Raw genomic sequence first — 26,334 nt, 5'->3', positions numbered from 1 at the left:
GAATCATTTAAAGTATAAACATTAGTGGGACTTAAAGAGAAAATAACATAAAATTATATGATAACAGCACAAAGAATGGAAGGCAAGAATTGGGAGTACACTGTTCTAAGGCTCTTAAACTACATGTGAAGTAATATAATATTATTTGAATGTAGACATGTTAATTAAAGATGCAGATTGTAAACCTAAGGTAACAAGTAAAACTTAAGAGGTACAAATAATAAACCAATAGTGGAAATAAAGTGGAATCACAAAACATATTAATTCAAAGGAAGGCAGAAAAAGATGGAAAAACAAAGAACAGATAGAATACAAAACAACCAGAAGGATAACAGATCTTAATTCAATGACAGCAGTGATCATATTACACTAAGCGAAGGTTAGGAAACTAGAGTCCTGGAGCCATATCTGGCCCATGCCTATTTTTATAAAGTGTTCTTGGAATACAGACATACTGGTTCATTTGCATACTGTACAGCAGCTTTCATGTTACAGCATAGTTGAATGTCTGCATGACATACAAGCATGACCTGTAACCATGTACCATTTGGTCCTTTATTTAAAAAGTCTGTTGGTCCCTGGTCTAAACAGCAATTAAAAGACAGACACTGGGGTGGGAGTGGTGGCTCACGCCTGTAATCTCAGCACTTTGGGAGGCCAAGCCAAGCAGACAGCTTGAGCTCAGGAGTTCAAGACCAGCCTGGGCAAGATGGTGAAACCCCGTCTCTACAAAAAATACAAAAATTAGCCAGGCGTGGTGGCATGTGCCTATCTATAGCTCCAGCGACTTGACGGGCTGAGGCAGGAGAATCACTTGAGCCTGGGAGGTCAAAGCTGCAGTGAGCCATGAGATCACACCACTGCACTCTAGCCTGGGACAGACCGAGACCCAGTCTCAAGGAAAAAAAAAAAAGAGACAGATATTGTCGGATTCAATTTTTTTAAAGGCAAGGTTCGACAATATGCTGTCTACAAAAAGCCTATTTTAAATAAAAGAACAGGTTAAGTGAAAAGTAAAAGAAAAAATGTACACCATGTATACACTAATCAAAACATAAGAATGCCATCATCTGAGTTGATCCAATGTTATTCAAACTAGTCAAAGGAATATTAGTCAGCAAAATTCTAAAATAGTAGAACAAAAACTCCTAATTAATGTCTTTCAAATACAATGATAGACCAACTGATAAAAGCCTGGCAAATCAAGAAAGTGACAATGCTAGGTTTCTCCCCTGCTTTTGGGTTAAAGGGTTGATGCTCTAAAAATAGCATTTCCTAAACTACTTGGAGATCCTCATTGTTATGAATGAGAACAGCAGTGATTGCTTAAAATATAACATCACGATTCCAGCTATTTAACGGGACTATAAACTTTTGCATTGTTCCTGGATTTCTAAATATACAAACTTAGTTGGGTATTACATAAAACAATCACTAAAGTAAAATCCCCAAGTTTAGAATAGCAATTTATATTTTTTGCTTTTATCATAAAGCAACATGTGTAATAAAAAATGAGGGAAATGATTCTGAAATAATTATTTTCATCTGTAAATCTAGTACAAAGAGAAAATTTCTATGTAACATTTAGAACCTTAGCAATAATAAACCAAAAACTAAGTTCCCAACTCAGCTCTACTAAAAGCAGTTCCTAAATGAAGTGCGAACACTTAATCCTCCTGAAAAGGTTTCTCTAGGCAATCCATGATAAATGATCTGCTGTTCTTGTTACAGAATGAATTACAAAATGTTTTATTACTCATTGTGGTAGTATGGGAAGCAATGCCATATTATTGTTGCTGTTACTTTCCACCATAGGCAGTCACAACTTACAAACATCTAATCTATACACATATGGCTCCCTTAGCACCAAAGCCCTTGCAACCAATGAGAATCTACAGAAGAAATCCTGTGTGTGGTTTCAGGAACAGAGGCAAAGGAGAAGCTGTGAAGAAGAGCAGCAACTTATAGATAGAATAGGCCTGTCTGAAGAGTAGATTTCTTAAAAAAAAAATCATCACAGAAAGTCTTCAATTATGGGATTTGAATTCTTTTTTTTTTTTTTTTTTTTTTGAGACAGAGTCTTAATCTTTTGCCAGGCTGGAATGCAGTGGTGCAATCCCGGCTCATGCAACCTCCGCCTCCAGGGTTCAAGCGATTCTCCTGCCTCAGCCTCCCGAGTAGCTGAGATTACAGGCACGTGCCACCACACCCGGCTAATTTTTGTATTTTTAGTAGAGACGGGGTTTCACTATGTTGGCCAGGATGGTCTCCATCTCTTGACGTTGTGATCTGCCTGCCTCAGCCTCCCAAAGTGCTGGGATTACAGGCATGAGACACCGCGCCCAGCCAATAAAAGTATCTTTTTTTTTTTTAATATAAATTCCTTTTTTAAGAGTTACTGGTCTCTCATTTCACTTAGATTTCTTTGGGACTATACATGAGAAAACTAGAGTTCCCTAAATAATTTTGGAACATCTGTAAAGAGCAGTACTGAATGATAAAAATGTAACATGTTATACATTTAACTTTATTCTAGTAGCCACATTTTAAAAGTTAAAAAGTATAATATTTTACTTAACCCAATATATCCAAAACATGTAATCCCAACATATAATATAAAAATATTTAACATTTTAAAAATACCAATTCTTTGAAATCTTGTATATATTTTATACTCAGAACACTTCTCATTTCAGACTACCCACATTTCAAAGGCCCTGTTTCTTATGGATAAAAAATGCTTTGCAGGGCAAAGCAGCACGTTGACAGATATCTACTTAAACAGAAATTATGGTACTAGTACTTGAGAAGCAAAATGAAAATCTCATAAAACACAGCTAACAGAGAATTGAAAAGCATGTATTTTAGATATGTTCAGACTATTGGCATGTTTGTTCAGACAAGTATTGTCACTAATATGACAAACATATGGTCAAATGTTTCGGAGAGCTAGCTAAAGCAAGAAACACTGTGTGCAAACAATATACATAACAATTTATAAAATTAAATATTGGGAATATAAGACATTCATAATTTGAGGGCTATTAGATAGATTCTACTTCTAAGTCTCTCAAATCAGTTGTTTTATTAAACGTTATATGAATAAAGCTTCATTAATAATATAAAATAATCCACCATTAATTTAAGCTATCAATCAGTAGTTCTGCACAATAATTTGTGTTTCAATGAAAATATTCCAGCTTTCAGATGCTACGCCCAAGAAAAAAAAAATTTCAAGTATCATCTTTAAAAATACTTAAAACTGGCCAGGTGCAGTGGGGCTCACGTCTGTAATCCCAGCACTGTGGGAGGCCGAGGCGGGTGGATCATGAGGTCAGGAGATCGAGACCATCCTGGCTAACACAGTGAAACCCCGTCTCTACTAAAAATACAAAAAATTAGCCGGGCGTGGTGGCGGGCGCCTGTAGTCCCAGCTATTCGGGAGGCTGAGGCAGGAGAATGGCGTGAACCCAGATCACACCACTGCACTCCAGCCTGGGTGACAGAGCAAGACTCCCTCTCAAAAAAAAAAAAAAAAAAAAAAAAAAAAAAAAAACCTTAAAACCTTTTCATGTTTCTCCCTGGATAAAGATGAAATCTAAACATTTTATCAAGGAATAGAGGCCTTTGTGGTATGACTCTTACTTACCGCAGCCCCCAACCTCAATACCCCAAAGCTTTCTCCACTTCACATTATACATTCCAGCCAGGCTAAGTAGTTCCTGGTAAACTGTGCCCTTGTACTGCCATTGTCCCTCTCTCATCCCTTTGCTGAATAAATTTCTATATGTACTTCAAAACTCAATTTAAAATTTAAAACTCAGTGTCATCTAAATTCCTATACTTTTTCATTGTATATACTTAGGTAGAATTAATTGGTCCCAATTCTGTGTTACCAAGTCTGTATACACCACGAGCATAACATTATTTAAATATTATTTGTCTGTGTATTTCAACTCTTTCAGTGGAACATATTGTAATGGCTTTTAATTCAAACTGCTCACGAGATTCAAAATTTATGAGCTGTGTAACTTGGGCAAGTAACTTTACTTCCTCATTAAAAAATGCTGATAATTATAGTAAAGTTGTTGAGAGGACTGAATGACACATCAAGCACGTAGCATAGTGTGTGGAAAGCAGTAAACAGTCAGTAAATGTAAGTTGTCAACATGCTTATCTCAGTCTCCAAAGCCTACTCCAATGTCCAGTATCCAGCATACAACAGCACTTAATGTTTGCTAAATTAACCAATGAAAGAAGGTTTCAAATAGCCTGAATCAACCTCATCACTGCTATTAAAAAATAAAGAGGCCAGGCGTGGTGGCTCACGCCTGTAATCAAGAGAACGAGACCAACCTGGCCAACATGGTGAAACCCCGTCTCTACTAAAAACACAAAAATTAGCTGGGCATGGTGGCCTGTAGTCCCAGGTACTCAGGAGGCTGAGGCAGGAGAATCGCTTGAACCTGGGAGGCGGAGATGCGGTGTGCCGAGATTGCACCACTGCACTCCAGCCTGGGCGACAGAGCGAAACTCCGTCTCAAAAAAAATAAAATAAAATAAAAAATAAATCTTAAATTCCTCTGAATAAAGATTAAATAAGCTTAGAAATCCTCTATGTATTTTAATAGAATTTAATTATTTGAAAACTACCCATTTACATACAAATTAAATTAACAAGCCACACTGAGTTTACTATATTTTTTAATTTAGTAAATAAAGTTCTTTCTTCTTAAAAAACACATACCTCCATATAAAAGACTTAACAAGTAGAAAGTAAAAAATAAAAATGCTGGAGAAAAATTTGGAAAAATGACAAAGACTGTCTATAATAAACAAGAAACTCACAAACTAAAAAAGATAAACGATGGGGCAATTCACAGAAAAGCAAATGGTCAATAAACACAAAAAGATCCTCAAACATTTTGGGAAAGAAATCTGTTAATATCTTTAAAAATAAAAAATATACTTTTCTTGAGATCCAATAATACCCTTTCTGGAATCATATCTCAGAAACAAATGCATCAGTTCTTCAGGATAATTATAGAAGATTTGTGTGGGGCAGGAGGGGAGCAGAGGAGGAAGGAAAGTATACACTGTCTATAACAGCAAAATTTCATAAAACAAAGAGAATGCTCATCATTGTGGAAATTACTAAATTAATTGTGATATAGCACACAATGAGATACATACATAGTTAGGCCTGTTCCTGCTGACTTAGAGGGACTGCCACAATTTACCGGGAAGTAGATGAAGAGAAAGTAAGATGTAGAAGTATATAATATGGTCTAGTGTTCCTAGCTGACAAAACTATCTCTTTCATCACATTCATGAAAAACAGAAATATACACATCTAGCTAACAGTGATAAGGTGGGGAGATTAAAGAAAAAAAAGTGGCTGGCATGGTGGCTCATGCCTGTAATCCTAGAACTTTGGGAGGCTGAGGTGGGCAGATCACCTGAGATCAGGCGTTTGAGACCAGCCTGGACAACATGGCGAAACCTCGTCTCTACGGGGTGGGGGGAAAAAAAAACCCAACTAGCCAGGAATGGTGGCTCATTCCTGTAATCCCAGCTACTTGGGAGGAGGCTGAGGCAGAAGAATTGCTTCAACCCAGGAAGCGGAGATTGCATTAAGCCGAGATGGCGCCAGTGTACTCCAGCCTGGGCGACAGAGACTCTGTCTCAAAAAAAAAAAAAAAAAAAAGTGTCTGTAGTTCTGTTCATAATAAATTTAGTATGACGGATATGTGTTCACATATGTAAAACAGTGTATGAAAGAATGATCATGAAATGTTAATGATGGTTATCGTAGGATTTCCTATCATTTTCCTTCTTCCTCAAACATTTTCATATTATGTGAACATTTAACAATAACCACCGTTCCTTATACAAAATCAGTGGAGGAAAGTCAGTTACTTTGAGAAAGAGTAAGAAAAACAAACAAACAAACAAAACAAGAAAAAATAAGGCCGAGCTCCCCTTTCATACAGTACCAGTTACTTACAATTATGTTTAATTTTTCAATGTACAAAACAGAAGTGACTATTTACTTCAGTATACATTCATAAGACTTAGTCCTTACAACAAAAGATACTGTTTCTTCCATAGACATACGGAAGAAAATCATACTTCCTGTCAACTGTATCTTTATTGTCAGCTGTGAGCAAAACTAATGAATCCAACAGACAGAAAAATATGCACACTCTTCCAAAAATAGCTTCTATTTCTGTACACATCTTGAACTAACATTAAACAGCACTGATTTCTGGAAAGTTTACTTTAGTTATCTTATCTTTACACTGAGTTTCAGGATTACTTTTAAAGCTGCTTATAAATACCACAGTCTTTGAAAACGAGTCTGTGAAAATGTATCCAATAATAAAAATAGATATTCCACAATTTTTAAAAATTGTGGTAAACTGTAGAACAAAAAAATTACCATCTTAACCATTTTTAAATGTGCAGTTTAGTAGTAAAACAACTTTTTGATAAAACATTCATCAATACATAAGGAACCTATTTTAAAAAGGAAGGAAGGCCGGGCGCAGTGGCTCACGCCTGTAATCCCAGCACTTTGGGAGGCCAAGGCAGGCGGATCACGAGGTCAGGAGATCAAGACCGTCCCGGCTAACACGGTGAAACCTCATCTCTACTAAAAATACAAAAAATTAGCCGGGCGTGGTTGCAGGCGCCTGTAGTCCCAGCTACTCGGGAGGCTGAGGCAGGAGAATGGCGTGAACCCAGGAGGCGGAGCTTGCAGTGAGCTGAGATCGCGCCACTGCACTCCAGCCTGGGCGACAGAGTAAGACTCCGTCTCAAAAAAAAAAAAAAAAAAAAAAAAAGGAAGGAAGCCGGGCACAGTGGCTCATGCCTGTTAATTCCAGCACTTTGGGAGGCTGAGGAAGATGGATTGCTTGGGCCCAGGAGTTCGAGACCAGACTGGTCAACATGGCGAAACCCCATCTCTACAAAAAATAGAGAAGAAGTTAGTTAGCCAGGTATGGCGGTACGTGCCCACATTCCCAGCCACTTAAAGGGCTGAGGCAGGAGGATCACTTGAGCCTGGGAGGTTGAGGGTATACTAAGCAAAGTTCATGCCACTGGACTGCAGCCTGGGTGCCAGAGTGAGACCCTGTCTCTCTCTCTCTTACACAAACACACACACACACACACACACAAATTCTGATATATGCTACACAACACAGATGAACCTTGAGTATATTATGCTACATGAAATAAGCCAGACTAAAAAGGACAAATACTGCATGATTCCACTTATATGAGGTGCCTATGGTAGTCAAAATCATAGAGACAGAAAGTAGAAAAGTGGCTTACAGGGCTCAGTAGAGAAGGAAATGGAGAGTTATTATTTAATGAGTACAGAGTTTCAGTTCTGCAAGATGAAAAGAGTTCTAGAGATAGATGGTGATGCTGGTTGCACAACAATGTGAATGTACTTAATGCCATTGCACCGCACCCTTAAAAATGCTTAAAACCGTAAATTTTATGTTATGTATATTTTGCTACAACAAAAACTGAGAGAAAAAAACTATTTAAGACATACTAATTTATTACACAATCCACTTAGCTCTCAAAACCTCTTAACGGTATTGAAGTCCTAATTATTTAAATAATCCATTTAATAAAAGGCAATCCAGAGATTCAACTTCCTGTGATACCATTTTCCTTAAGTCAAGGAAAATTAAAACACAACATATAAAAATTCGTGATGTAAGTAAACTAGTTTTAGGGAAAATTTTAGTTTTAAATGCTTTCCTGAAAAAGAAGAAACACTAAAATCAATTATCTAAGCTTACATCTTAAGAAGCTGGATAAAAAGAGAGCAAATTAAGAAAGGAAATAATACAACTCAGACTCAATACAAGAGAAAAATTAAAATGATACACCTTTAGCTACATGAGTGTCTAGGCCAACTATACAGACCTAGCTAGCTCCATGGGCCCAATCCCACAAACCTATGAGCTAAGGATTGTTTTTTATTCTTTTATAAATGGTTACAACTTAAAGCAGTTATATATAAGTAGCTATATTACAGTCTAAATTTTTACCTCTTGGTCTGCAAGGCCTAAATTATTTACTATCTTGCCCTTTACGAAAAAGTTGGCTGATTCCTGAGCTGGATTGTTCAAGATACAAAAAGAGGCTGGGCATGGTGGCTCACACCTGTAATCCCAGCACTTTGGAAAACTGGGGCAGGCGGATCACTTGAGGTCTGGAATTCAAGACCAGCCTGGCCAACGTGGTGAAGTCCTGTCTCTACTAAAAATACAAAAATTAGCCAGATGTGGTGGCAGGCACCTGTAATCCCAGCTACTTGGGAGGCTGAGGCAGGGATTCACTTGAATCTGGGAGGCAGAGGTTGCAGTGAGCCAAAATCACACCACTGCACACCAGCCTGTGCGACAAAGTGAGACTTTGTCTCAAAAAAAAAAAAAAAACTAAGAAACAAAAAGAAGGCACAGATTACCAGTATCAGGAATGAAAGGATAGTAAGAAAATATTACCAAACTTAGGCTAACAAATTTGACGACTTTGATGAAATGCATCATTTCTTGAAAGACAAAATTGCTAAAAGTGGTACAAGAAAAAACAGGAAATCTAAACAGTTGATATCAACTAAAGGAACTGATTAAGTGATTAAAAACCACACCCATCCACACCCTGCCACCCCCACCACAAAAAGTAATCCTAAGCCTATATGGCTTCACTGGTGAATTCTATTGCATATTTAAGGAAGAATGCCAATTCTCACAAATTCTTTCAGAAAATAGGAGGAAGGAATATTTCCCAACTCTTTTTTAAAAATTATTATTTATTTATTTATTTTTGAGATGGAGTTTTGCTCTTGCTGCCCAGGCTGAAGTGCAACGGCGTGATCTCAGCTCACTGCAACCTCCGCCTCCCAGGTTCAAGCAATTCTCCAGCCTCAGCCTCCCAAGTAGCTGGGACTACAGGTGCTCGCCACTACACCCAGCTAATTTTTGTATTTTTAGTAGAGACAGCATTTCACCATGTCGGCCAGGCTGGTCTAGAACTCCTGAACCTCAGGCGATCCACCTGCCTTGGCCTCCCAAAGTGTTGGGATTACAGGCGTGAACCCTCGTGCCCAGCCCCAACTCATTTTATGAAGCCACTACTACCCTCAAACCAAAGCCAGGTAAAGACAAGAGAACTTTCAAGTTTATTTCCAGCTCCACCAGAAGCAATTTGAAAATGGTGTCTTCCTCTCTGAACCGGCCAGAAAGGGGGCTGGAAACAGTGAATTTCATAACCAGAAGCGGAAGCTGAAGAGACCAAGATGAATCGGAATTCCTTACTGTTCCTGATGGTTGGAAGGAAATAGCTCTTTCCAAAGAGGACAATCCCAGAGGACTCTTAAAGGAAAGCAATTATATAACTTTGTTCCCAAAATACAGAGCAGCTTACTAGAAAGTGCTGGCCATTGGTGCAGAAAGCCTTGAACGAACATCAATGTTAACGCAACCCTGCATTGGATCCAGGGCAGCATGACTGTTTGAACTGAGGCAGAAAGATGGGGTCTGGAGGCAGAGAAATTAAAGTCATTCATGGTGAATCAAGGGAAAACACCTGGGGGCAGGGAACTTAAGGCCAATTAATGCCAACTTCCTAAAGCTGAACCAGAAAGGAAAACCCCATCTCCCCATGCCCACATAGCAAAGGCTACTCTCCCTACAATCCTCTCCCTTCTGCCAGGTCTCAGGTGGAAAGAGAGAGTGCCCTGGACTGGCCACGGGCCAAGCAGGGACCATCCCTTCATCTGCACAGGGGGCCAATTCACCTCAGCCTTTTATTAGTATTAGACCAAATCCTTCATCCAGATAAGGGGTAACCAATAAGGACCTCAAAAGGAGTACTTAAAACCAAGAAGACTTTGTAACTCAGCCCTAGAGCCACTTGCTCAGGCCCATTCCCACCCTATTCAGTGCTTTCTTGCTTTAATAAATTTCTGCTTTCGCTGCTTCGTTCCTTTGTTGTTTATGCATTTTGTCCAATCCTTTGTTCAAAACGCCAAGAACCTGGACAATTAACACTCAAGACTTTCCTTCCGTTAACAGTAGTACAAAGACTTGTACTAAAAAATACAAAAAATTAGCTGGGCATGATGGTGGGCACCTGTAATGCCAGCCTCCCTCAGGAGAACTGCTTGAACCCGGAGGCAGAGGTTGCAGTGAGCCAAGATGGTGCCACTGCACTCCAGCCTGGATGACAGAGCAAGACTCTCAAAAAAAAAAAAACAGAAGACTTTTGATTCATATATGATCATTGGGACCAGAGATCTAAAACTGTTAGCAAGGAGTGTTTCATTTGAACAGGCAGTGCGAATTCTTCCAGATGATGTTGCATGTAACATCATTAAAATAGGTTATTTAGTAAGAAATAAAGAGATTTGTAAAAAGACAATGGCTTATTGGTCTCAATGGATCTACACTGAAGAACTCTTAATGTACTTGCTCCATTATGATGCAGGGAAACACAGTTTCAGCCACTGGACCTTTTAGTGACTTAAAAAAGAGGTTTGAGACTGGCTGGACGCAGTGGCTCACGCATGTAATCCCAGCACTTAGGGAGGCTGAGATGGGTGGATCACGAGGTCGGGAGATCAAGACCATCCTGGCCAACATGGTGAAACCTCGTCTCTACTAAAATATAAAAAATTAGCCGGGCGTGGTGGCGTGCACCTGTAGTCCCAGCTACTTGGGACTGAGGCAGAGGAATTGCTTGAACCCGGGAGGCGGAGGTTGCAGTGAGCCAACATCGCGCCACTGGGCTCCAGCCTGGTGACAGAGCGAGACTCCATCTCAAAAAAATTTAAAAAAGGTTTGAAAAGTAGTCCTATATACTATGAAGAATATGCATCCTATTTATAATATTAAAACCTTAATGACTAAAAGAGTTGGCAAAAGACTGAATTTCAACCACAAAGTTGGGAGAGATTTTTGCCACAATTCAAACATACAAATATGAATAAATGCAAGGAACCAAAGAAAAAAAAATGTTAAGAAAGAATATACACCATTCCCACCACCACAGCCAGAAAGTCAGATTGATAAGGAACTGGCTAGTGGTGAATACTTTTCGAAGGCAAATCAGAAGCAGTAGCAGCAAATGGAAGCAATAAAGGCTAAACAAGCAGAAGCCCTCGGTAAGAGATGAGCAAAGAAGCAAAACTTTAATTCCATCTAAAGAAAAACCAGATGTGAAACCTAAGGAAGCTTCTACTGAAACTAAAATTCATGTGGCCAGCATCAAACAAAAAGTTAAGTAAGCAAAGAATAAGCAAGTGGGAGGTCTTACAGCTGAAGAAATTATGCTTAAGATGGAAGCAGATGAAAAGAAAAACAAAGTAACATACCAAAAACCCCTTGACTAGATCTTATGAAGCTATCTCCTTTTGTAAAGGATTTTGAGATACCAGGGCATTAGTTGCTTTATTTGTGATAAATAATACTCTGATCACTTTTTTTTTCTGAGTTTTTGTTGTTGTTGTTCATAGAACAATGTTCTTTATAAATATAAATTATCGTTAAAAAAAAGAAAACTCTGAACTACTTATCCTTACGAACATCTGCAAAAATCATTACCAATATATCTGCACATCTAATCTGGCAATATATAAAAAGGATAACATTATCAATTGGAGTCTATCCCAAGAATGCTAGGCTGGTTTAATGTCTGAAAATTAATTTATATTCATACCATTATTAATAGGAGAAGAAAAATCCGTATCTTAATAGATGCAGAGAAAGGAGTTGACAAAATTCAATAAGCATTTATAATTAAAAAAAAAAAAACTCTCAGCAACAAAATAAAAAGTTGAAAAAATCCTCGGTCAACTAAGAATGGAAGAAAAGTTCCTCAACTTGGTAACAGGGAGCTACCAAAAAAAAAACCCTAAAGGGTGCATCGTACTTAATGGTCAAAGACAAAATACTTTCCTCTAAGATCAGGAACTAGGCAAGAGTTTCTGCTATCACTAATTCCATTCCACACTGTACTAGGACTAGGGTTTGGGTGGCAGGAGAGAAAAATGGGGGAAGGTTTCAAGCAATGTAGTAAAGCAAAGCAAAGAAAGATCAGAAAGAGGTAAAACTGTCCTTATTCATAGGTGACATGATTGTGTATATAGAAAATTCTAAGATATATTTAAAAAATAACAAAACAAGACCACCTACTAGAATAGTGAACTGATGAATATATAAAAATCAGTTATATTTTGCAAGTAATGCCAGGGGAAATAGCTAAAAGAGCAAAAAGCACGTCCTTAGGGAGAGGAACTAGGTAGACTAGAGATCAGTGGGGCAGAGAACCCCTTATTTTGTTGTTTTTATTGATTTTAAAAGTTTTATTATCTAAATATGTTTTTAAGCCTTGTTTCTACCAGAAATGAAATTTCTAAATGAAATTCCATACATAACCCCAAAACACAGCCCCCAAAAGTAGGAATGAATTAAAACAAGAGGAGCCTAGAACTCAAACTCTCTCTTCCTGCTGAGTTGATATGGCACAACACTAGTGCTCTCTACAGCACTTTAAAAAATAATTGATCTAGATAACAGAATTATTTCTAAAATATAAATGTTCTCCTTAAATAAATTGTTCTGAAACTAGAGGACCAAGACAATTTCATCTACACCTGGTACAGTATAAATGCTACTCCTACTCTCCCCCTCCCTCCTAGGTATAATAAAAGAAGAGGAGGGAAAATACACACATGGGTCTTCAACCCCTCAGCCAGAACCACTGGAGTCACGTTTTGGAATTCATCATTGTTTGGATTTTACAGGGGAAACAGGGCATGTACATAATTATAATACATTAATATTCCTAGAGTGGTGTGGGTAAACACTCTGTACTTGTTTAGAAACATTAACAATTCTATAGTAAATTCTATGGTTAATGTTCTATGGACGAATATTAACACCAAGAGTAATAAAGACAACAACAGCTTCACAATCCTTTAAGTTAGGTTTTACTGTTGAGTGTGTTTTCATGAAAAAAAATTCTGCTTTTCAGAGGTTTGTGGAATGGTGGACCTATATTATCATCTAAGCATGAGGCTCAAAGTACATGTAAACCTATAAAACGAGAATAAGAAAAAAGTAAACCTATTCACGTATCTTTTAGGTTGCTACTGCAAGATATATGATGGTCCTTGAATACAGTGATTTATAGCCATACACTATATATCTGCACCACCACTTACAGAATCTTAAGCAAATTTCTATCCTAAAGAAAAAGTAAATAAAACACAAATTAAGACAATTCTAGTTTTCTTCAGTGATTTATTTCATTATCTAACACCTGTTAGCAGAATAAAATGAATTTTTAGGCCTACAAACAAAACTCTGAAGAGATCTCCCCTGTCATCTACCATATTTCAAAATACATAGAATGTGAAGTTGGAGATTCTTTCTGACTTCTGGGCACAAATCGTGGAATCTGTTCAGAACTAGAGGTCATTATTTAAAGTTGATCTCCATGTTTACTGTAGAAAACAAATTCATAGACATGTGGATGAAGTTTATCTTTACCCCTAAAGAATGATCTCTTTTTATGAAATAGCCAAAGAATTAATGAGTAGTTATACTATTTAACAAGTTAGAAACACATCAGAAGCATACAGTGAAACAGACCTATTTACAGAGTTATGACATTTTTCTGTTTACATGTAGATCAGCATGGATCTATAGCCAGATGTGGCTACATATCATGCCTTATAATGTGAATTCATTTATCTGCAATGGGTAAGGAAAGAATGTCATCCTGATTATCATTTATATATAAATGGCGGCAAACATACAACTTTGTAGATGTGTTTCTTGGTAAGTCAATAAAGGTTCCATAATGCTACAGGAACAAGAACTACCACAACTTTTCTTATTAATGTTATACTTGAAAGCAGCCATCAAATTACTAACCTCCTGTATTCCAAGGCAAAGGTAATAGATGCTGTCAGGTGCATAATTCTCTCCATTTGGCCGTCGGATCTCATTGACAAAATGAGCTAACCCATAGTTAAGCTCAGCTGTGGTGTGAGAGAGTAGATCCTCTTTTAATTTTACCGATTTAGCTAAAAATACATAAAATAAAAAATAATTGTTATTATTTAGTGTCTTATTAAGGTTAAGAAACTTTCTGACGTTATTCTTTGTAAGAGCTCTGAAGTAAAATAAAATGCATTCTTACAGGTATTTTAAGTTACATTTATGTTTTTTAAATTTAAAGGTACTCAATAACAGAAATCTTGATTTTAAATAGGACTTAGGAGAAACAAAATTAAAACACTTACAAGATTTTAACTCATCTAATACCAGAAGATCTTCATCAAGTTGCCTAGTTTTGACCCAGTGTTTCCATGCATTTACGCCATACGTATATTTGAAAGGAAAGCTGCATTCTGAATTGTCAGAACTATCATCATGAGACTGGTATCCTGATACAGCCTTTCTCTTGGCTCCCTATTAGTAAAAAACACCATAATAATATCTTTTTTAAAGCCTACATTATTTCATTACTTTATACAAGCCATCTCTCAACAAAGGCAAATTACAATTGATCCTTGAGCAACATGGGTTTGAACTGCAGGGGTCCACTTGGACACATATGTTTTTCTGTGTGCCTGCCTCTCCAACCTCCTTCTACCTCTTCCAATCGCGCCACCTGAGACAGCAAGATCAACCTCTCCTCTTCCTCCTCAGCCTACTCAACTTGAAGACAATGAGGATGATCTATTTCCACCTAATGAATCGTAAATATATTTTCTCTCCCATATGATTCTCTTGATAACATTTTCTCTAGCTAACTTTATTATAAAAATACAGTATGTAGCATATAAAATATGTGTTAATCAACTGTTATCAGCAAGGCTTCCAGTCAACAGTAGGCTACTAGTAGTTAGCTTTTTAGGGAGTCAAAAGTAATACATGAATTTTTGACTGTGCAGGGGGGCTCAGTGAAGAGTAGGCTACTAGTACTTAACTTTTTAGGGAGTCAAAAGTTATACACAAATTTGTGACTGTGCAGGGGGGATCAGAGCCCAACCACTGCATTGTACAACAGTCATCTGTAATTACAAATATAGTTATCTGTTTAATCTGTCATAAAAATATAGTTATTTGTTTAATCTGTCATGAAATTAGAAAAGAAAAAATGAAATATAGGTATTTGCTTTGAACTGACTGGTATTCCTGAATCTGACAACAGTCAATTAATATTTCAGGAAATGTGATGTTTCTACATAAATCACTTTGTGCAACAAAATCATATTAAATTCTGTGGTGAGAGTCACCAATGATGAGAAAATAAATATAAGACAATAAACTAATAATCTAAATATTACTGTAACAGAAACTGAAGAACTTTTCAACAACTCCACCTTATAGAGAGTGACACTTAAGTACTTTTCACTTTTTTATTTTATTGTTTTATTTTTGTTTTTTTAAGACAGGGCCTTGCTCTGTCACCCATGCTAGAGTTTTGCAATCACGGTATCTCCCCTGCCAGGTAAGTATCCATGCTGGAGTTCTGTTTTGAGGAGAGGTCTTGCTCTGTTGCCCAAGCTGGAGTGCAGTGGCACGATCATAGCTCACTGCAGCCTCGATCCTCCTCCCGGGTAGCTGGGACTGCAGGCACGTGCCACCATGCCTGGCTGGTTTTTATTTTTTAGTTTTTGTAGAGGTCTCACTATGTTGCCCAGGCTGGTCTCAAACTCTTGGGCTCCACCAATCTTCCCGCCTCAGCCTTCCTGAGTGCTGTAAGTGCTGGGATTACAGGTGCCACTGTGCCTGGCCCCCTTTTCACTTTCCTGATGGCACTGTTTGCAATGCAAAAGTTTTTAATTTTGATGTAGTCCAGTTTATTTATTTATTTTTCCTTTTCTTCCCTGTGCGTTTGGTATCTTACCTAAGAAACTGCCTAACATAAGGCCATTAAGATTTAGGCCTATGTTTTCTTCTAAGAGTTTTATATTTTTAGCTCTTACATTTAGGTCTATGGCTCATTTTGAGTTAATTGTTGTGTTTGGTGTCAAGCAGAAGTCCACCTTCATTCCACTGCAAGTATTCTCTCCCTTTTCCGGTTTTTTTTTCTTTCTTTTGGGGACAATTTGTGAAAGCTATCTTTCTTAAGGTATTTTTAAAACCTGCTTTATGTTGGAAGTCAGAAACACAGAAAGTTGACAGAATATTATAACAATTACACTTGTTAATGCATGTAGATTTGGTCTACCTGAATGATCAAACTGTCCAGCATGTCTTTCTATGTGTGTTGGTATGCCTAAAAGAGACCAGAAATAATAAACTGTGTACTTCAACCCCGCTGATCATCTCATCAGAAATAATCGTGGAAAAAACAGCTCCCTAGAAAACAGTCTAAATTTTTGTCAAATAATTGAACTTACTACTTTAGCAACTGTTTTCTATTTTGACCTTGTATCAATACAAGTTTAGTTGAGGTATCAACTAAATCTGAGATATTTTTATTACTTAGAAATAGTAATAAATTATTACTAGAAATAAATTATTACTACTATTATTACTAGAAATAGTAATAAATTATTACTATTTCTATACAAACAGAAATAGTAATAAATAGTAATAAATAGCAGTAATATATTATTACTATATTCTATATAAATAGAAAATAAATTATTTTCCAACCTAGAAAACAAAATATGTTCCCATATTCTCAGGCACACTAAAAGAACACTGTATCCTTGTTTGCCTATAGAGAAATATTGTTATATAGGCTATTAAGTGAATGTACCTTTTTTTTAGATCGAGGTCTGGGCTGTTCCTCATACTCTTCGCCAAAAACAGGTGGTAATAAAAATTCATTTTCCATATCAAGCTCCTCAGCAGCTGACAACCAAATCAGAACTTTTATTTTAAATGAAATAGCACAGGGTTACATAAACACAGCCAACAAAGAACTAACCACAGGATGTAAACCAGCATTCATACATGGGGACAATCTGGGCTGGGCTGGGGAGTAAATGACTCATTGTACCTAACATGGTTTGTGAATTCTGACAAACACTGTTCAAACTCCTAAAAACATATATAAAATGAATATCAACATAAAATTTTCATGAAAATGTATGATACCAGAAAAATTATTATAGTCTGAAATCCAATTACAAGATCTAAATGGTCTTGGTACAAATCTGATTCAATCTATTAAATGTTTTTTCCAAAAACTAATGTTTTACATTCTACTCAGTGTGCTCATTAGCCATCCATGGATTAAGAAAATAATGAAAAATGGGGCACACTTATTTTACAAAAGACCTGAAAATAATTTTTCCTTTGAAGGTGAACTTAATTTTCAAAGGATCTTAAAAAAAAGCTAACTATATATATTATATATATAAACTATATAATATATATAAAATATATATTATATATAAAATTATATTTATATATTATATATTGTATATATTTATATATAATATACATCATAGTGTATATTATATATAAATATATATTTATATATAATATACATTATAATGTATATAATATATAAAATTATATTTATGTATTATATATATTATATATTTTATATATATATATATTTTTTGAGACAGAGTTTTGCTCTTGTTGCCTAGGTTGGAGTGCAATGGTGCAGTCTTGGCTCACTGCAACCTCCGCCTCCTGAGTTCAAGCAATTCTGCCTCAGCCTCCCCAGTAGCTGAGATTACAGGCACTCACCACCACGCCCAGCTAATTTTTGTATTTTCAGTAGAGATGGGGTTTCACCACATTGGCCAGGCTGGTCTCAAACTCCTGACCTCAGGTGATCCACCCACCTCGGCCTCCCAAAGTGCTGGGATTACAGGCATAAGCCACCGTGCCCAGACGCTAACAATATTTTTAAATTAAAAAGGACACAAACACTTCTTTAAACTTTCTATAATGAATTACTTCTAGAATTTTTTTTTTTTTTTTTAAGACAGGGTCTCACTCTGCTGCCCAAGCTGGAGTGCAGTAGCACAATCTCGGCTCACTGCAACCTCTACCTCCTGGGCTCAAGCAATCCTCCTGCCTCAGCCTCCCAAGTAGCTGGGATTACAGGCATGCACCACCACGCCTGGCTAATTTTTATATTTTTAGTAGAGACAGTGTTTCACCACATTGCCCAGGCTGGTCTTGAACTCCTGGACTCAAGTGATCTCATTCCAGAAGTTAACTGTTAAGGTGGGTTTTTAAAAAAAAACAACAACAAAATATGAAGTTAACTGTTAAGGTGAGTTTAAAAAATAACAACAAGAATAAAAAATATGAACACTGCTAAAAGGCAATGACACAAACATCAAATGGTAAATGATCATAACCACAGTTGACTCCATAACTCAATTCCATAGTCATAAAGGTTTTGAGTACCTCTGGGAAAATCTATTTCGATATCCAAATCTGGTTCATATGGTACATCAGGCATGCTGGACTGTGTCTCTGGGTCAGAGTTCTTCAAAAGGTCTGAACCAATTATATCTGTTTCAATAATTACACCTGAAATCAATCCATATTATCATTAGGAATCAAAACAGAAAACCCCAATGGTATCTGTATTTAATCTGGCAAAAGCAAGTCATTTAATTTTAAATGCAATATAAAAAAATACGTATAATGTCACAAAAGAAAAGGGCATATTATATATATAACTATCTCAAAATGTAAACCACTATAAACCTCATAATTATAATTAGTCACAAGCACATGAAAACTTTTAATCCTATAAATTTTACAGGAGGACTCCCTTCAAAAGCTAATAGGTATGCTTTGATAGTAAAACAACTTCAACAAGTAAAGTATTTCTAAAAGCAATTTTTTGTCAAAAATAAACTAATGAGGGTAGACAACTGTAGTTTTCAATACTCTTTGAATTTTGACCCAGGTTTCTCAAATTGTTCAATATATGCTTATTAACAACTGCCTTTTAATGGTTCGATCAGTTGCTTTCAAGTGTTTTTGTGTTGTAATCATGGCAAGAAATGCATTTTATCCAGCACATACTGCAAGGTGATGGTGGGGAACAGAAAGACATCTGTATACACACTGGTTTCACAAAATAATACTTACCCTTTCTACGAGGGATTCACACTGTCATTTCTCTTACCCTATTCCACTTAGCTTTTTCTTTTCTTAAACAAAAACACTGGTTGCAACCCACTAATTTCACAACTCCTTACCACAGTGCTTCAAAAAGTCTCATTATTAAATCCAGAGAAAATTATAGTATTTTGATTGTCCTCTAGGGTAAGGGTAAGAATTAGCTCAAGGTTGAAATAGGACTTTGGGTATCAAGAGAGGGTTAAGGGTGGAAAATAAATATTCTAAGTGACTTAGAACCATCCACAACACACTCATCACGTTATACCATGTAGCGCAAGCACTGCCCTAACAGAGGTTAAGATAAACTCTGGTTTAGATAATGCAAATTATTTTATTAGTATAAGCAATAAAAGAAAACTAGGGGCTGGGTGTGGTAGCTCACACCTGTAATACCAGCACTTTGGGAGGCAGGTGGATCACCTGAGGTCAGGAGTTTGCGATCAGCCTGGCCAACATGGTGAAGCCCTGTCTCTACTAAAAATACAAAAATTGGCTGGGCGTGGTGGCACGTGCCTGTAATTCCAGCTACTCAGGAGGCTGAGGCAGAAGCATAGCTTGAACCCAGGAGGCAGAGATCTCAGTGAACCGGGATCATGCTACTACACTCCACCCTGGGCAACAGAGCAAGAGTTCATCTAAAAAAAAAAAACAAAACAAAAAACTAAGGATAACTATTACAAAATAGGAGTTTTGATCATCATTAGAGTCTACTACAAGTTATTATAGTTTTGCATCAGCGCTACTCCATTAACAAGAATAATTTTGAGTTGATTTTACAAGTCAAATCCTGCTTAAAACAGAGACCAAAGACCAAATTCCTGCTTCGGATATCTGTCTGAGGGCACCTGGCTAAATACAGTGTAGATCTCTTAATATAAAAAACATTTTTGTTACAATGCTTTCCTCACCCCCACATAAGTTGAAACAAAATGATATGCCCTGGGAAGTACTGTAACAATACTTATAAATAACCAATGGTAACACTTATTCGCAAGGTATAATTTAGTGTAGCTCACTGTTGATGTTGGTTGTCTCTGTTTTCCCCTCGTCTTCACTCATCATATCCGTCATTGTAAGCAACTCTGTATCAAGAGCATCTGAAGAAACCTTGCTTTTTAGCTCCTCAATTGCTGCAGGAATCTTCTCACTGCTGTCCAATGGAGCAGGCAGAAAAACAGGAACTGGCACCTAATTAACCAAATCATTTTGAGTTAGGTTTACTAAACATTAAAAGGTATTTTTCCCAAATTAAAAATTACTCTGACACATGATCTACTTTGTAATATCACACTGGATAAAAGCTTTGAAAAGAACACATACAAAACTAAGATGTTAACTGTGATAAGAAAGCCTAGAATACAAGCATCTACTTTTTGGAATTCAAATTAAAGAAAAAGAATTTTTGAAGTATTTCTGTCCCCCAGGGGACTATAATAGCCAAGCCCTGACACAGTGTTATTCTAAGTACTGCAAGTGATTTGGGATAAAATAATATTTTATATGAAATTCTATGTTTCAGTTCTAAACCTTATGGCTTCACAAATATTTTTCTTTTTTTTTTTTTGAGATGGAATTTCACTCTTGTTGCCCAGGCTGGAGTGCAATGGCGCTATCTCAGTTCACTGCAACCTCCGCCTCCCGGGTTCAAGCGATTCTCCTGCCTCAGCCTCCCCAGCAGCTGGGATTACAGGCATGTGCCACCATGCCCAACTAATTTTGTATTTTTAGTAGAGAGGGGGTTTCACCATGTTGGCCAGTCTGGTCTTGAACTCCTGACCTCAGGTGATCTGCCCATGTCAGCCTCCTAAAGTGCTGGGATTACAGGCGTGAGCCACTGCACATGGCCCACAAATATTCCTTTTGAAAATGAACCCAAATATAAAACTTAATATGCACAGAGCAGGCACAGACATCTGCGAAATGTCACTCTCGAGGATGAACATATACATACTATACACAAAGCAATCAATCATGACAACAGAGATTCAACCAAATCTAAGTTAACTGTTGAAGAAAGGTAAAGATGGTTTTATTAGCTTCATTAAACTAGTAACTGCAACTAGAGTTATCCTCAGTATTCTAGGGGATTGGTTCCAGGACCACCTGTGGATGGATACCAAAGTCTCTGCATACTCAAGTTCCACACCCCTACAGTCAGCCTTCTACACAGATTTCACATCCTCAAATAATTTTTTATTTTCTTTTTTTTTGAGATAAGGACTTGCTCTGTAGACCAGGCTGCAGTGCAGTGGTGCAATCACGGCTCATTGCAGCCTCCATCTCCCAAGCTCAAGCAATCTTCCTACCTCAGCCTCCCAAGTAGCTGGGACTACAGGTATATGCCACTGTGCCTGGCTAATTTTTACATTTTTAGTAGAGACAGGGTGTCACCATGTTGCCCAGGCTGGTCTTGAACTCCTGGGCTGAAGATACGCCTATCTTAGCCTCCCAAAGTGCTGGGATTACAGGCAGAATACTGTATTTTCAGTCTGTGTTTGGTCACGGATGTGGAACGTGCCAATATAGAGGGCCGCCCATATTTATTGGAAAAAAAAAAAATCATCCACATATGTGGATGCATGGAGTTCAAACTCTTGTTGTTCAAGGGTCAACTGTACACTGTTTTCCCAACTGTGTCTGCTAAATCTCAAAATGAGAAAGAACTTAAAATGTGACTTACAGGAACAGGAACTGTAGTAGGAACAGGAATATTCTGACTGTACATGTGCATAGGAACTGGGATATACACAGGCACAGGGATAGGCACTGGAACATATTCTGTCTTCCAAGTATCATCTAAAAACACAAAACATATTTAAGGAGCAATGTTAACTAACACTTACATACAGGTGCTCAATGTTAAAATAATTTGATAAAGAAAAATTTAACTACCTCAGTACCTTTTCTTTTTTTTTTTTTTTAAATTCCCAGTTTTTTTAAGTTAGGTAACTTAAAAAGAACAGGACAAAAAAGAAAGCAGCAGCTGTTCTAACTTACAGAAAATACAAATAGAATTTAGGGATTTTTTTTTTTTAAGAAAGAAAACATCCTTTAAAAACACTATGTAGTTCCAGATACCCTACCATACTCTCCTCAACAACCTCCCCAAAGGCTTATTTAATCAAATAATTAGAATACACAGGTAACACTGTAAATTTCATAAAAAATACATATTTGAACAATTTCACCTCATTCTGACAGGAAGGAAACAGAACTGTTACCATTACAAACCACATGCAAAGAGATGATTTTCTCAGAGGAAGCATTATAATTTTAGTAGTCTTATCCCCAAGGAAATTTTCGAGATAGTATTTTTTCACTTTTGACATAATTTGTATTCTAGGCCTTTATCAGAGATTGATCATAATGATTTAAAATGAGATGCTGTATTCTCCAGGTAGTATCTAAAATTACGTAAGCAAAATCAACAGAAAATGACAAATTGACCAAATGAATCTATCCTGGAGGTGTCATTCAAGAAAAGCATGTATTTCACTAGGTGAGATGAAGGTATGGGGAAGTATGTAAGTCACATTGTCCTAAGTTACCTGTCTGACAAGATTTGGTCTGCATGTGAGGTTTACAGTAAGTAGCTTTTGTCATTGTTAAAGGTTTGCAAAGAACTGCTTTGTTCTTCATCTCTTTGTTAGGTGTTGGAGAAGGGGGTGGTGCTGAACCCTATGGAGAAGCAAAGAGAAACATTTTTATTTTTATGTCTAATTTTCAATACTTCCTGGTGTCAATGAAGGATTTTCAGTCCTAAGAAGGGAACACACAAAAGCAGAAGAGGATAACCAAATTATGCTATTATCACTATGTTCGCCATACTCTTAATCTATAAGGATCAATATGAATCTATCCTAACTACTAGCAAAGTGGTAGCAATTATTCATTCTATAGATTTGTATCACCTTCAAAGGATACCATCAGAATGATTTTAGAAAAATATAAAAAGACAATCTAACTTTTAAGTACAAAATCAAGGTTGCAAACCTGAACTATGAAAATACTTGGGTACTTTTAAATTTATTTCAGAAAAAGAAGATCCAACAGTTATTATGGCTCTCTGATACTCTCACTCCCTCTGCTGGATAAATGGCTTTAAATATGATTATAAATTTGAAAAGAAAAATGAAAACAATTACCAAAGATATCCTCAAACTTTAAGTTGTGTATTTCCTGCGGCCCAGCAATGGCAATTTCTGAAACCTATTCTACAGATGCAGTCTCTCAGATATTTCACACTAAGTTCACTGCAGCATTATTTGCATTGCAAACAAGACAAAACCCCACATAAATAAAATCTGAAATAAGTGGAAGATATGAGCGTAAGGCAGTAAAAATAAGGTACTCTCCACATCATCTATTGATATGGAGAAAATGTAGGTACATAATTCGGAATAGTTATGTTCTATACGGTTGCCCCAAACAATGACTACTGAACCGCTGCTGCAATGGGAAATACAAGATTAGGTTCCTGTGAGCCTCTGGTCGCAATGTTTTCATCAACTGATAAATACATAATTTTGTTAATGATACTTCATACAGTATTTTTTAATAATAAAACAATATTTCATTAGAGAATATTTGTGTAATACACTACTGTACTGAGATCAACTCACAGTACAGATATAATGCCGCACACGCATACTGTACAGCACTCACACAGCACATGCACACTGTACAGTACTCCACACATATTGTACAGTAATCACATAGAGTAAACAACACTGTGAACACATACTGTTTACTGTATCCTTATGCAAATAAAATCCTAAAAAATATTAAACAAAAATTAAGCAAAGTTTTACAAAAGCTGGCCGGGTGCATTGGCTCACATGTGTAATCCCAGAACTCTGGGAGGCCGGGACAGGCGGATCACCTAAGGTCAGGAGTTCGAAACCAGCCTGGCCAACATGGTGAAACTCCATCTCTACTAAAAATACAAAAATAAATAAATAAATAAAAATAAAAATAAATAAATAAATAAATAGCCGGACATGGTGGCGCCCACCTCTAGTCCCAGCTACTCTAGAGGCTGAGGCAGGAGAATCTCTTGACCCTGGGAGGCAAAGGTTGCAATGAGCCAAGATATTGCCACTGCACTCTAGCCTGGATGACAGAGTTAGACTTTGTCTCAAGAACAAAGCAAAAACAAAACAAACATTAATAAAATTTCACTGTGGATGGAGCTGCAGAATGTGTGATGAGGTACTGCGCTGTGTGGTCTAACCTCTCAATCTTTGATGTGCCCCATGAAAACCGAGGTTGTAGAACTGGCTCTCGTGCCTTGTTGACAGTGTCAGTGATTTTCTTACCCAAAGTGGCTCCAAAAATTGTGTCAGCCTTGGCAGCTTAGCTTTTAACCTCAGATCCTTTAAGCATCTCAAGGCATGTTCTCAGTGGCGCTTAAAATTGAGACTGTGCTCAAGCACAGGGCCACATTTTTCTGTTTTATTGACAATTTTTCCCAAGACAGAATTCCATTCTGATATCACCTTCCTTCATGTTGCCAAAGCCTTCTATGCTCATTTGCTGTGTGATGCACATTATGTTTTTAACATTGTTCTTTATAATTTCTTTAACACCTTTTCAGTCTGATCAAACATCTTCCCAACAGTTATCAATGGACTGCTTTATACTGCCCCCAGGTTGTGTTGCCATAATCAAGAAGATGCATATTGTGACTGCTTCCAGGAGTCTATCCATGGTGGTTTCCTTGTCGGCATTGAGAGCCTCACAAGCCTTGTTACAAAGCTCCCTCATGTGGTACACCGTGAAAGCCTTTAAAATGCCCTGTCTGAGGGGCTGGAGAAGAGACTAGTATTTGGGGGCATGAAAAGAACTCCTACACATTGGGATGGGCACTTCCAAGTTCTTCATAGCAATGAACTGGGGCATTATCCAGTAATAAAACTTTGAAGGCTAAGTTTTCACCCTGAAGATAGTGTTCAACTTCTAGGATGAAGCAATGAAACCAATCCCAGAATGTTTTGGGTATCATCCATGCTTTTTTGTCCCACCTCCAATGGAAATGATACACGCTTCTGGTTTTCCCCTGCAAGTGCTCAAGAATTTTGAGCTCTGTGTATCAAGAGTTTGCATTTAAAGGTGCCCTTGGCATTGGTATACAATAACAAGCTTGCACACTCTTTGGATGAATTAAGGCCAAGGGCATTTCAAAGGTTCATATGCCAATGACCTCGTAAAAATAAGCCAGTCCCATTAGTGTTGAAAAGTAGCTCTTCCATATAACCTTTTCCCTGTATAACACTTCGTAGGTATTCTTCCATAGTATCTTGATCTGCAAAACTCGCCTCAACTTCAACACTTTTCATACCACATTGCCTTAAAATGTGTAAGCCAGCTAGCTCTCACATAGCCAAGAACGTTTTAACATTTTCCTAACCCCGATTAACCTGTTGTGAGCTGAAAGCTGTTCAGTATGCTTTAAAAAAAAAAAAATTGGTCATAATCTCATGAATCCGTAAGTTTAGTCATTATTCTATCTTTTCCTTAGCTGTACCACAAACTAGAGATGTTACTATAGCACTCGGGTAGACTGGCAAATTTCCTCTTCCTTTTTCTAGATGTACGATAATGTTGATTCATTAATACTGAACTTACACCAAGAACATTATAACTTCATGCCTAAATGAAACTTTTCTAACAGTATTTTCTCCACAAGGTACATCACAGCTTTCTTGCTCTTAGTGACACTAGACAGCACTTCAACACCACACTTGCTGGCCCTTCTAAACAACAAAAATCATCAACAGAAAACACAAAAATGCAAACAACAAAAACAAAACACCCTGACACTAATTAGACTAAGAAAAGGACACTTGTTTACAGTATGAGAGCTGAAACAAAAAGGCATAGCATTGCTTTGTTCTACTTCAACTGGGAACATGCACATTGGATAACTCAAATTTTTCACCACTCTGCACATCTACAAATGCCTGTGAAAGCACTTAAGTATCGATTAAGGGGTTACAAATAAATTTTGGTGGGTAGGCAAATTTGAAATCCATGAATGAGGACTGACTGCACAATTATCTCTCAGTATATGTGGAGGACTGGTTCTAGGACCACCACCATCCACCAATGCCCCTACCCCTACTCCTCATACCAGAATCTGCATACACAACTCCCACAGTCAGCCTTTATAGAACTCACC

General features: G+C 37.2%; 1 protein-coding gene across 7 annotated transcripts in view; it reads right to left on the bottom strand.

Moving 5' to 3' along the window:
* Nucleotides 1-26,334, bottom strand: part of ZMYM2 (zinc finger MYM-type containing 2) — a 129,050-nt gene that overhangs the window by 5,283 nt on the left and 97,433 nt on the right. For all 7 annotated transcript variants that reach the window (XM_055097125.2, XM_055097124.2, XM_055097127.2 and 4 more), the window contains 7 exons: nucleotides 22,703-22,832; nucleotides 21,835-21,950; nucleotides 20,171-20,342; nucleotides 18,426-18,551; nucleotides 16,810-16,904; nucleotides 14,336-14,504; nucleotides 13,965-14,116 (listed from right to left, as the gene is read on the bottom strand). In XM_055097125.2, the coding sequence (XP_054953100.1) occupies nucleotides 13,965-14,116; nucleotides 14,336-14,504; nucleotides 16,810-16,904; nucleotides 18,426-18,551; nucleotides 20,171-20,342; nucleotides 21,835-21,950; nucleotides 22,703-22,832 (960 nt within the window). The remainder of the gene's footprint in view (nucleotides 1-13,964; nucleotides 14,117-14,335; nucleotides 14,505-16,809; nucleotides 16,905-18,425; nucleotides 18,552-20,170; nucleotides 20,343-21,834; nucleotides 21,951-22,702; nucleotides 22,833-26,334) is intronic.

Source organism: Pan paniscus, chromosome 14 (assembly GCF_029289425.2).
Source record: "Pan paniscus chromosome 14, NHGRI_mPanPan1-v2.0_pri, whole genome shotgun sequence".
NCBI lineage: Eukaryota > Metazoa > Chordata > Mammalia > Primates > Hominidae > Pan > Pan paniscus.
This window is presented reverse-complemented; position numbering and strand designations above follow the sequence as displayed.